Raw genomic sequence first — 14064 nt, forward strand, 5'->3', positions numbered from 1 at the left:
TCCTGCATTTACCTTCACTGTTCATGCCCTACTTCCCTGATGGGGAGTCAAGGGCAGAATAGGTTCCAGCAACCTGTTGTATGAGGTGAATTGATGGATTGGGTAGTCAGACTTGCTGACATGTTGATTACGTGTCGACATTCCCTGATGGCATAGATGATGATTATTGTTATTGTCTTGTCCAGACAGTTATTTACATCTCCATAGCTTGATTATTGCTGGGTTAAGCAAACAGAAATAAATGATGGTCAACACAAATCCAGATATCGCCACTCTTAGTAGGTCAGGACCGCTTCCGTAGTCTAGTGGTGGAGCATTGGAAGGTCGGGATTGATCCCTGGCAGAATCATACTAAAAGATGATACTTGTTACCCTGCCTTGGGCTCGGCATTAAAGGGCTAAAAGGAGGCCTGGTCGGGTAGGAGTCTGTATACTGTGTCTGAGTGGGGTATTCATGTTAAACTGCAGCATGGCACTCAGCGGGCTAGCACTATAAAATCAGCATTAGTCCGGGCCAGTACAAGCAGTCACACACACATGTTCATGCACGTCGCTATCAACACGACAAACCCCATCTCACTTCACCTCGCCTATTAGTGGGTTGTATATCTTTTTATCACAAATGGTCTGTGTAACATTAGCATATCTCTGAAGTTCTCTACACTGGAAATGAATTTGGGTCAGTTAGATTCATTATATGCCTGTGAGCTAGTCTTTTTAATAGACCTACATTGATGGGATCCCAATTGGCCGTGCACGTGACCCTTGCTTCACATACCAGCAACTTCCACCATAACTTCTTTAAGTGGCATTTAGAAGTTTGTGTGATGAAGTAAGACAAGTTCTATGGATGAACAACTTCTTTATTACAATTAGTGCGACGTTTCAGTGTAGTTCCTAACACCTTCATCAAGCAAGAGATGGATAGTGCTAAACAACATAGGTGTATATATACTTATTAACCTCAATGTTTATACAGTACATTGATTGATGGACAGAGAGCTGATTAATATATTGGAAGCCAGTGGATGACTAATGGGACAGGGTAAACAACCACGGAAGCTGATTGGGATGATTGGAAGCCAGTGAATTGTCTAATGGACAGTCAGCAAGTATCACCATCAATCCTCGTGGATTTCACTGAAGGGGTCAATGCCCAAGACCTGTCTCTTTTGGGTTTTCTGCAATGTTCTGCCAATCCAGTGAATGACATCATGAGCATCAATCTATGCAATTGGAATACGATGACATGTATCAACGGAGTCAGCGAGTCTCACCACCTGTTGCCTCACAAGCATAGTAACAATATTGAGGTTGATATTTTTAACAGTAAATGCATGTTACACTGCTTGCAGCAATAGTCCAGCTACATCACAGAGGCCTGTAAACACTCTAGTCAGTTCCAGGTAAACAAGTGCCCAGTGACATGAGCAGTGCTCCATTGAGGGTGTTGATGACAATCGGCAAGAGCTCCATGTCGTAAGGTGATGTGAAAAGGGGTTTAACGTTGTGTCCAAGATTATTGCACTTATATAACGACATGTGTTTGTGACTGCTTGTACAAGTTCGGACTGATGCCGATTTAATAGTGCTAGCCCGCTGAGATACCATGCCGCGGTTTAACATGAATACCCCACTCAGACACAGCATACTGACTCCAAACGGACCAGCCCTTGTTTTAGCCCCTTAATGTCGAGCGCCAGACAGGGTAACAAGAAGTTCTATCTCTTAACAGCTTTTGGTATGACACGGTCGGGGATTGAAACCCAGATCTTCCACTCTCCAGGCGGACGCTCTACCACTAGACTTCAGAGGCGGTCTCCATGTCACAAAGCAATCATAGCACTACAACAATCACAACGGCTATACTTGAACATACAACAGTCATAGCGCTATGATTGCTTTGTCTTGTCTGGTCTCACATTGAAACCACCTCCTCAGTCGGATTACTAGAGCCTCATGTTGTCTATCCCACGATCCCTACATGAGATTTCATAAATAATTAAAACAACATGTTTATTTAGCGGGTTTATTCAAGATAATTCTTCACCTCACAATAGACATAGCTTGTTCACCTCGTAACATCAACTGACAAATGGCTCTTGGGACAGATTGTCCACAAGTACAGATGATGGATGACTTGACAATGAACTGAAACTATAAGGTTGGCCTGGAGAATTTGAGAATAGAATAAGAATAGATTTTTCATCATTGCTCATTCTGAAACTACTGTGCACAAGGCCAACACTGATTGTTTCTCAGGCACACCTAAGAACGTGAGGATATCACATACAACTTTAATATACAAACATCCTGGGTTTCATCACGGCCATATTCAACAGCATGTTTTAATGTCCCCATAAAGCAAACATTCAAAGTTGACATTTTCACATCAGTTTTTTCAATACAGGCTAGCCATTACATATTTCAAACATGTACACTTGGGTCCTTGTAGAATGGTACACTCTGTGAAACTAAAACTTTCCAACAAACTAATCTGTCTAAAACTTACTATCTATAACTACAAGGAATGAGCGCAAGTCTCAGTCAGCAATATTCCAGCATGTAAATGGAGTCGGGCCAGGCTAACAAGACACTGACAGAATGAGAGGCTGTTTGGGATATGACGACACACAATCCCCCACTCCTCCTGCCCATCTGATCCAATTTAGCGGCCTTGTAAAAATAAGCTAGTGCAAATCACTTGCAGAAAATAATATGCAGTATCATGAATTAATAAAACGCAATCAAAGTGTGATTTTTGGAAATAATCAGTTTGATTTAAGTGGCTCTTCACTCCGTGTCGATAACCTTGTCCCCAACCGATGTAGCGTTTCATCCAGAGTCCGGAACAAAAGCAGGAAAGATGGGAACAACGACATCATCCATGTTAGGCTGGACAAACACTCTCTGTAAACACCAAACTATAGTCAGAGACTGTTTAATGCACTATTTATCACAGTGTGTTAGTTAATTGTGTGAGGAACTTCTGCATTGACACAGGTCCGCGACGTTAAAATTTAAAAAAAGAAGTCCAATTTGGTGAAAGTTGGATCCACATTCTACCCTGGCCAATATCACCAGCTAAAGGTCTATGTTAGGGTCAAATCACATTTATTTGTCCTGGTAATATACTGTAAATATTTCCATTGCAACAATATCTATTATTTTGGCTGTTTGTGTAAATACAATATCTTTAGTAAATAAGTTTAGATCATAGTTATGACTGGATACTGAGACAGTGTCATTCTTAAGTTGATCAACAGATATTTCCCAAATATTTTAATGTTTTTAATGAAGGTGCTCACCCAATTTGATGCACTTCGTGAATTAAGAGACGTTTTATCACAATATTGATTTTGATTATCAATCAGATTGTCTTGACTGGGTGCCACCATTTTGTTTGAAGCAAATTCATGTGATATGAGAGGTGGAATTTATTTGGTCAATAGGAGGGACATAGAAGGGACATAACTCGTGATAGCCACTGGTAGAAGTATGATTAAAGCCAGAAATTCCAGCCTGTTCGGGCAAGGGTGGAAACTGGATTATAGTCAGCGAAATCCCTTGCCTCAGGACGATCGTGCATGGTATATACTGGGATCTTTGCATATCATCCATGAAGCCTCTTGATATGAGGTTACTTTATGTTTAGTCCAGATCGACCAGCCAAAATGTCCTGGGACATCCAGCCCTGGTGACTAGTGTCTGACGCCAGAGACCATATAATAGTATATATATATATATATAATAATCTATTATATGGTCTCTGCTGACGCTGCCCACAGCTACTTAATGACAATGGGTTGTGTGAGTAAATGAGTTGGGTTTGACGCTGCTTTTAACAGTATTCCAGTTATATCACTTATATATATATAATAATCTATTATATGGTCTCTGCTGACGCTGCCCACAGCTACTTAATGACAATGGGTTGTGTGAGTAAATGAGTTGGGTTTGACGCTGCTTTTAACAGTATTCCAGTTATATCACTCCGTGTCAGCTTGATGTAGAGGGATGCAGGTCTTAGACGTTTACCACTTTGGTGAAACATGGGTATGGTGCTGACAAACCTAGAAACATAATTGGAGCAAACTGGGATTTGAACCAACAAATATAGGTTTCTGGTGTGTGCATGGGATGCAACTCTTCACAGCAAATTGCAGCTCCTTAGACGACTGGGTCACCCATGCCCCTGACAATGACTGGAGAGAGGATGTGTTTAAACTGGAGAGAGTATGTGTTTAACAAGAGACAGAATGTGTTTAACAAGAGACAGAATGTGTTTGACAAGAGAGAGGATGTGTTTGACCGGAGAGAAGATGTGTTTGACTAGAGAGAGGATTTGTTTGACTGGAGAGAGTATCCTTAACAAGAGATAGGATGTGTTTGACAAGAGATAGGATGTGTTTGACCAGAGAGAAGATGTGTTTGACTAGAGAGAGGATGTGTTTGACTAGAGAGAGGATGTGTTTGACAAGAGAGATGTGTTTGACTAGAGAGAGGATGTGTTTGACAAGAGAGATGTGTTTGACTAGAGAGAGGATGTGTTTAACTAGAGAGATGATGTGTTTGACTAGAGAGATGATGTGTTTGACTAGAGAGAGGATGTGTTTGACAAGAGAGGGGATGTGTTTGACTAGAGAGAGGATGTGTTTGACAAGAGAGGGGATGTGTTTGACTAGAGAGAGGATGTGTCTGACTAGAGAGAGGATGTGTTTGACTAGAGAGAGGATGTGTCTGACTAGAGAGAGGATGTGTTTGACAAGAGAGGGGATGTGTTTGACTAGAGAGAGGATGTGTTTGACTAGAGAGAGGATGAGTTTGACAAGAGAGGGGATGTGTCTGACTAGAGAGAGGATGTGTTTAACTAAGAGAGGATGTGTCTGACTAGAGAGAGGATGTGTTTAACTAGAGAGAGGATGTGTCTGACAAGAGAGAGGATGTGTTTGACAAGAGAGGGGATGTGTCTGACTAGAGAGAAGATGTGTTTAACTAGAGAGAGGATGTGTCTGACAAGAGAGAGGATGTGTTTGACTTGAGAGGGGATGTGTTTGACTCGAGAGAGGATGTGTTTGACTAGTGTAAGTGTAGATAAAGACAGCACACATCATGGCTATCCTAAAGGTCAAACTTGTAACAAACACAACCATGCTCCTCCAGCATAGTCTGTATAAAGAAAAATACATTTCAGGCCAAGTACTGAGGTCCTTTAAGTATTGCTCCTTCAATAGATGTGTCATTACTCTTGCAATATCATTCTGGGCATCTTTACCTCCAAACTTCTGGATATTCTAGGAAGACCTGACATGGGCTCATTAGATTGCAAGGGAACTTGTGGGACATTTTGAATAGAAAACTCTTATTATGGTCTGTTGAAGAGGTGAATATGTGATATTGTTTGCTTGTTGCTTTACACTGCTCTCAACAATATTCCAGGTATATGACGGCGGTCTGTAAAGAAACAAGTCTGACCAGACAATCCATTGTTTGATATAATGAGCATCAACCTATGCCTTTGGGATATGATGACATGCATCAAACAAGTCAGCAAGTCTGACCATTATGAACACATGAATATGTTCTGACTAAAGGTGGTGGTGTTGACTTTAATGAAACCCTGTTAATCACAAATATAACATTCCAGACAAAATCATCTGGATTAACAAATCATAAATATGTAGTTATGTCCCTATTTTATAGAAGGACTTCAGGTTAAACAGGGTCAGGCAAGTTTTCACTTTATACAGTTGTCTATCAAGACTATGGCCACAACTGTATATTTTAACTTGTCAATGAAATGCTGTCAATGCTGGTAGTTTGATCAATCAAACCATGTAATACCAACGTCTGTGCTGGGTCTTCTTCAATAAATGTTAAGGAAATCAGTGAGTTGGCAGGGTCTGATGTCCCTCTTGGCAACACCATAGCGACATGAATACATGGAATACAAGAAACGAAACTGTAATGTACTGCTTCTACTTCCGTAATGTATCGTCTAACAAATATGGTATATGACCAGTATTCAAACTACAGACACTTGGTTTGTTATAAATACTTTATGTATTCATGTTTCAATGTCAGTACATATGGCAAGCAATCTTTGATGAACAATGCAGATATCACCATAATCATAATAGTATCAATCTATATATCTTACTTCTCCTGGTCATTTAGTCTTTTTACAGACTGGCCTGGATAACACTACTGAAAACCTGCATTACCTCTAGCCCGCTAACGGGATATAACTATTTTACGCTTTTCAGCGTGTCCTATCACTATCGTGAGTATGGTTTTACGCTGCTTTAAGCAATATTCCAGCAATACAACAGAGCGGGACACCAGAAATGGGCTTCACACATTGTACCCATGTGGGGAATCGAACCTGGGTCTTCGGCGTGACAAGCGAACGCTTTAACCACTAGGCTATCCCATTGCCCCCTGCAATAACTAATTAGGCTAGTAAATATTTCATGTTAAATTGCATCACTGTAGCCTATTCTAATTTTCTATTCTCTTCCTGCAGCATGCCCTAAACTCACTTCTGTTGCATCTGGACCCTAAAACTAGGAAACTATCTGCACCTGTCTACCCCTTATGGTCTGTTGGGATAGGCTGATGGAAAATCAGGTACCTGTTCAACAAAGCTATCCATGCAACAATCACAAGGATAGGAGTTACGACAATCGTACCACCATGATCTTTCCGTGAAACACTGCCATCTCCTTAGAACCCTGAAGATAAAATGACCCTCCCACATTTCCCAATATTTCTAAAACCAGGTTCGTTGGTTTCATGAGTTACTTAGTTAATAGTTAATCAGTCTAAGCCCCTGGGGGTTTGCTAGATGCTGAGAAGGATGTTAACTCTATACACAGAAAAGAAGGTAGCTGCTATACAAAGAAAAGTAATTTGGCCAGTTCTTGCGTACAGATCGTTGACACATTGCACGTCAAAGTGCTACATACTTCCTAGATACAAGCTTCAACATACAGGAATATAAACTTCAACAATCTTCAACACATATATACATACCAACAAATAAACACTTGAACAAGCCATCTTCAAATAAAATACATACATCTCAATACAAGTAGTAAAATTACAAGAAAATAAATATATGAGAGGAATAAAATAACCAGCAGATGAACTACCTAAAATGACATGGATTTCTGAACTGAGCTGTGGGAATTTTATAAAACTGTCTAACTCAGATAGGAAGAACCTGACCCAGTAAGAACTAGTCATGCTTGATACAACACAAGCAGGATAGTTTTTACGAAACCTGTAAATTACCAGCATCAAACCCTACAGCTCTTGTTCTGGAGAAGACTTGAATTCAAAATAGTACCAGGGCCCCGTTCAACAAAGTGAACTTAGAGCTATGACTGTCACAAGTCTATGTTTAAGTATTGGAGTTTGGATCATCTCATAGCTATGACTGTGAGTGAGTGAGTGAGTGAGTGAGTGAGTGAGTATGGTTTTACGCTGCTTTTAGCAATATTCCAGCAATATCACGGCGGGGGACACCAGAAATGGGCTTCACACATTGTACCCATGTCGGGATTCGAACCCGGGTCTCGGCGTGACGAGCGAACGCTTTAACCATTAGGTTACCCGACTGCCCCCTATGACTGTCACAAGTCTATGTTTAAGTATTGGAGTTGGGATCATCTCAGAGCTATGACTGTCACAAGTCTATGTTTAATTATAATCTTAGAGATAAATCCGCTTTGTCGAACGGCCCCCTGTACCCATTAAAAACTGACATCTTATGCGAACATGCTCAGTCTTCAAGTAAAACCCTCATAAATTGATACAGATGTTTAATCGAAAAGCTGAGCAAGTTGCAACTACAGATAACAATGTCACCGTCTGAACACAACAGAACCATTACAAGTGAAACACAAAGCAAGCAGCTCTGTAGCTCACCTGACACGAGACAAATGGTCAAACTGACATCCTTGTACAATGACTAAAAGATTGAAGAAATTCCTCATTAATATGCTGAAATATTGATGGTTCTTATGGACAGGCATGATGACTTAATAATAAATATTTTTGTTAATTTATTTTGGGCTTCATTCAAACAGAATTCACAAGAACCTTTTCTAAACTCAATAATGAATACAACAGCAACACTTTTAACAATTGACCCTAACAATATAATTGAATTCAGCTAAACGATGCAGAAACATACATGTTACCACTGTCCCCGTCTATCAAGGATGCACCACACTGTGTCAGAAAGTAAGGTGAACCTGCGTGACAACAACACAGCTGTCAACGATACGATGGTGCCGGTAACCTTGGCCTTGTTATAACTAAGGGACATAACTCTGAGCTGTGAAACCAGCCAGTCAGAGCACCCTATTTCTTAGTACTATTTATACCTTATAGGTGTATAGAGAAAGCACAAGGTGACAATACTGGTATGAAAAAATAAGATTTCTACTGTTAAAACCAAGAAAAATATTTCCATACTATTCAAGTATTTGGCATTTCTGTTTTTCAAGCTAGAATTACCTCCTGCATTCTGAGCCTTACAGCCAGGACTACACAGTTTGATTAAAGCGTAGGAAGACAAGCATGGGCACATATACATGACGACAATATTATGACAAGATTTACACATCCTACATGTGAAAACAAGGCTTAGGAAACACAATCTCACAAAAATGTTTTACTCCGATAAGATAGTTGTCTGCATGAAGACCTAACAACCCTCCTAAAAAGGAGGCATCAGCATGGCCTTCATTAGTTACATTCAGAACTGTCCATTCAACTTGAGATACAGAAATCTGATATGCTTGTCTGAATGCTAGAAGTGAAAATTTAGAAGCTCGAACTGGATGATAAGAAAGGTCACCTGATGCGATCTCCTATGAAGGGGTTATCACATCTTTACACAGAGACATTTGATTTTACTTAGGCAAATACATCAAATATATAATGGTACAAAGTCATGCATTTCAGTCCATACAAAACACAGCTAATACTTTGGTCACTGTTTCTAGCAGTGAAACCTCTGCTACAAGTACAACTCTTTCTTAAATATACACAGTATATTGACTATCAAGTTTCTCTGCACACTACTGGGTGCAAGCTTTACTTAAAAGCCATACAAATAAATGCCTTAAAGTACATGAAATATTGGTTCATTCCTGTATGCAGGACACTGTTAAGCAATGATGTTATTCTAAGTGACACTTTCAATGACAATCATACAAAAATACCACCATGGCTCCTCTCCATATATAACAGTTGTATAACACTACATGACTGCTAGTGCAAAATTAACAGTGCATGTTGTTGTGATATGACATATAAAACTCCAGATTCACATTGCCTGGACACAATGCTTACTTGCCACAAGATGCCTAACGTTTCCTTCTATTCTAAGGTTGTACATGGGAAGGGACATTCTGAAAGCTAACACATATTTAAACTACTTTGATTGTATTTCAGATACAGGATCAGTTGGTGAGTGCATGGTGTTCTACACCTGAGTGAATTAGTGGCTCATGTGACAGCCTGGATTTGCACAGTGGCCTGCTTGCGGCATTCAACTGGTTGTGCATCAGCTTTGCATCTGTTTTGTTGGGGTACAATGGTCACAGCCAACAGCTGGCTTTACAGGGTGGTACCCAAGGGTGGTCCCCAAGGGTGGTTCCCAATCTGTCCAAGTCCAATCTGTCTTGGGACACTCTTGGGATCAATAATTATGATCAAGATTCCTGGAGGAAATATATTTCAGGTCTTTCCAGATATTAAAGTCATAAAAAAACACCCAAATATAATGAATATTTCCATGACATCAGAATTCCACCTCTGTATTATGATCACGAGGAATTGTCACCTGTTTTCATGAACCCCCCAACACCCCCCCACCCCCCCCAACAGTCTGAAATGAACCAGATTTTGGCTCTATGTTAATGATAGACAACACAAGTACTTCCGGAATGAGAGTTATCTCCCTTACATCATTTGAGGGGTATGTGGGAGGAGGTTTGTTTATACTCTTTTGATGACATCTCATAAGACTTGGGATGAACAGCTATTACGGAACCAAAGCGAACGTTGAACATTATATGTCAGCCATAACAGTTACATCAACTGTACTCAAAAGCTTCAATTAAAAATATTCCACAAAAGCAGTATAAAATACCATATATCTTGTGATATTACAAAAATAAAATGTTTGGCAAAATATGATGGTATAAGTCTGTGGAACTTACATATTACAGAATGCTACAGAGACAGGTGTTCAGTTTGTACATGCCAGTGTTTCTTGTGTCTCAGTGAAACAGGCACGGACCTATCTTAACAATAGATGTTCACTGTGTCAACCATGCCAAAGTCTGAGTAGTACTACACCGGTAGTTATTCTAGTTACACACACACATGCTGATAACTAGCAAACATAATTCTCATCGTAACATAAAATATCCAGTAGATTATTTAATCTCTATGACCATAATTTTTCCTGATATATTGAAGTAAAGCATCATATACCTTATTTTGCAATCAACAAAAGAATACCTTCCGTGCCACCCTAAAGACAGCTAAAATATACATATGTTATATAATACAAAACATACGCAACATGTACATAAATCATTGTCAAAATAAATAATCTGCAACAACTTACAATATCCCTGCAAGCAGAGTAAGCTACTCCTTCAGCCTTCCCGCTAGATGACCACACAATTGGACAAACCATCTACATTTCCACTAGATGACCACACAACTGAACAAACCAGCTGTCTTCCCGCTAGATGACCACACAACTGAACAAACCAGCTGCCTTCCCACAAGATGACCACACAACTGGACAAACCAGCTGTCTTCCCACGAGATGACCACACAACTGGACAAACCAGCTGTCTTCCCGCGAGATGACCACACAACTGGACAAACCAGCTGCCTTCCCCCTAGATGACCACACAACTGGACAAACCAGCCGCCTTCCTACAAGATGACCACACAACTGGACAAACCAGCTGCCTTCCCGCTAGATGACCACACAACTGTACAAACCAGCTGCCTTCCCATGAGATGACCACACAATTGGACAAACCAGCTGCCTTCCCCCTAGATGACCACACAACTGGACAAACCAGCTGCCTTCCCGCTAGATGACCACACAACTGGACAAACCAGCTGCCTTCCCGCTAGATGACCACACAACTGGACAAACCAGCTACCTTCCGGCTAGATGACCACACAACTGGACAAACCAGCTACCTTCCCACGAGATGACCACACAACTGGACAAAACAGCTGCCTTCCTGCTAGATGACCACACAACTGGACAAAACAGCTGCCTTCCCGCTAGATGACCACACAATTGAACAAACCAGCAACCTTCCCACCAGATGACCACACAACTGAACAAACCAGCTGTCTTCCCGCTAGATGACCACACAACTGAACAAACTGGCTGCTGCTTCAACAGTCTTGGGCATCAGCAATTCTTACACCACTAACATTGTCTACAGTGTCTTACAGCCTGATCGTCACATAAACACTCCCTACAGCTTGTTACTATTACGGTCTACAGCGTTCTATAGCCTACTCGTCACGTAGCGTGTCTTGTTACTATTACGGTCTACAGCATCATACAGCCTGATCGTCACATAAACACTCCCTGTAGCTTGTTACTATTACGGTCTACAGCGTCTTACAGCCTGATCGTCACATAAACACTCCCTGTAGCTTGTTACTATTACGGTCTACAGCATTCCATCGCCTGCTCATCACGTAGCATGTCTTGTTACAATTACGGTCTACAGCGTCTTACAGCCTGATCGTCACATAAACAGTCCCTGTAGCTTGTTACTATTACGGTCTACAGCATTCCATCGCCTGTTCATCACGTAGCGTGTCTTGTTACAATTACGGTCTACAGCGTCTTACAGCCTGATCGTCACATAAACACTCCCTGTAGCTTGTTACTATTACGGTCTACAGCATTCCATCGCCTGCTCATCATGTAGCGTGTCTTGTTACAATTACGGTCTACAGCATCATACAGCCTGATCGTCACATAAACACTTCCTGTAGCTTGTTACTATTACGGTCTACAGCATTCCATCGCCTACTCATCACGTAGCGTGTCTTGTTACAATTACGGTCTACAGCATCATACAGCCTGATCGCGTCACATAAACACTTCCTGTAGCTTGTTACTATAACGGTCTACAGCGTTCCATAGCCTGCTCATCACGTAGCGTGTCTTGTTACTATTACGGTCTACAGCGTCGTACAGCCTGATCGTCACATAAACACTCCCTGTAGCTTGTTACTATTACGGTCTACAGCATCATACAGCCTGATCGTCACATAAACACTCCCTGTAGCTTGTTACTATTACGGTCTACAGCATCATACAGCCTGATCGTCACATAAACACTCCCTGTAGCTTGTTACTATTACGGTCTACATCATTCCATCGCCTGCTCATCACGTAGCGTGTCTTGTTACTATTACGGTCTAGAGCATCATACAGCCTGATCGCGTCACATAAACACTTCCTGTAGCTTGTTACTATTACGGTCTACAGCATCATACAGCCTGATCGTCACATAAACACTCCCTGTAGCTTGTTACTATTACGGTCTACAGCGTTCCATAGCCTGCTCATCACGTAGCGTGTCTTGTTACTATTACGGTCTACAGAGTCATACCACCTGATCATCACATGTCACTGAAGTGTGCCTTTAACACAACTACCAATATCTAGGTACACCACTGAAGCTAATACACACTAACAAGACAAAGGCATCATAAACAAAGACTTTCTCTAATTATGCAAGTGGGGATATGCCAGGGGAGAAGACTCTGATGACTGGTTCCTCTGTGGTTCTGTGGGGCACAAGAGAGATTGTTGTGCACTCTGCATGATAGGCCTGAGAGGCCTGGACAGCTTTGTGTCAGTACACATTTGCACACAGAAAGGCGCACCATCTGTGAGGAGGAGGTTCAAGTGCAGAGCAGGATATTCTGGCATCTATTGGAGAACTGAGTGTCAAGCAGTGTGAGGATAGGCTACCCTGCTGCTGGGCTCTGTTTTGCTTGTGGGCAAAGCAGGGTGTTGACACATTGAGTGCTATTTTGGCTGTGGCAGATCAGGGTGCCCTGCTGCAGAGTGCTATGTTTGCTGTGGACTGATCAAGGTGCCCTGCTGCTGAGTGCTATTTTTGCTGTGGGCAGATCAGGGTGCCCTGCTGCTGAGTGCTATGTTTGCTGTGGACTGATCAGGGTGCCCTGCTACTGAGTGCAGTTTCTGCTGTTGGCAGATCAGGGTGCCCTGCTGCTGAGTGCTATGTTTGCTTTGGGCAGATCAAGGTGCCCTGCTGCTGAGTGCAGTTTTTGCTGTGGGCAGATCAGGGTGCCCTGCTGCTGAGTGCTATGTTTGCTTTGGGCAGATCAAGGTGCCCTGCTGCTGAGTGCAGTTTTTGCTGTGGGCAGATCAGGGTGCCCTGCTGCGGAGTGCTATGTTTGCTTTGGGCAGATCAAGGTGCCCTGCTGCTGAGTGCAGTTTTTGCTGTGGGCAGATCAGGGTGCCCTGCTGCAGAGTGCGATGCTGTCTGTATGGAGATCAGGGTATCCTGCTGCCAAGTGCAGTGTTGTCAGAGTCAGACCGAGGAGGTGGTGGACGGCGTGGCAACAGGGATGGCTTCAGGGAGGATGCCAGGGAGAAGGATCGGGATAGCCAGGTCATCCATGTTGGGCATAACAAACACACGCTGAAACATACACAGTTGATCTGGTTAGTTTTATACCTGGTACAAGCATCAATCCAAACAAATTTCACAATATCAACTTATGAACTCCACCTCAACAGATGTGTACATAAAATCACTATGATGTATTACCTTGTTGTTTCCACCTTAACACTGTTATCAGTACAAACAGCACATGGGGGACATAGAAATTAATACACAAGTGTCTGTCAGATAACATTTATCTTACAAGTTGTTTCAAAACCTATCTAACACAAGGAAGCGAGTTAGATACATTCTGAAACGAGCTACAAGATAAATGGTCTCTGACAGGCAG

General features: G+C 41.8%; 2 protein-coding genes across 3 annotated transcripts in view; both read right to left on the reverse strand.

The window, feature by feature from the left end:
* LOC139469610 (uncharacterized) overlaps positions 1 to 14064 on the reverse strand; it is a 447403-nt gene that overhangs the window by 244074 nt on the left and 189265 nt on the right. The window lies entirely within an intron of this gene.
* LOC139468497 (testis-expressed protein 2-like) overlaps positions 2028 to 14064 on the reverse strand; it is a 28072-nt gene continuing 16035 nt past the window's right edge. Inside the window, exon 8 of one of the 2 annotated variants that reach the window (XM_071250488.1) lies at positions 2028 to 2910. In XM_071250488.1, the coding sequence (XP_071106589.1) occupies positions 2836 to 2910 (75 nt within the window). In that variant the 3' untranslated portion in view covers positions 2028 to 2835. Of the gene's footprint in view, positions 2911 to 10379; positions 13752 to 14064 lie in introns of those variants that run through there. The other variant, XM_071250487.1, reaches the window with a different exon arrangement.

This window comes from Haliotis cracherodii, unplaced genomic scaffold, assembly GCF_022045235.1.
Source record: "Haliotis cracherodii isolate W230 unplaced genomic scaffold, xgHalCrac1.p SCAF_2, whole genome shotgun sequence".
Lineage (NCBI taxonomy): Eukaryota > Metazoa > Mollusca > Gastropoda > Lepetellida > Haliotidae > Haliotis > Haliotis cracherodii.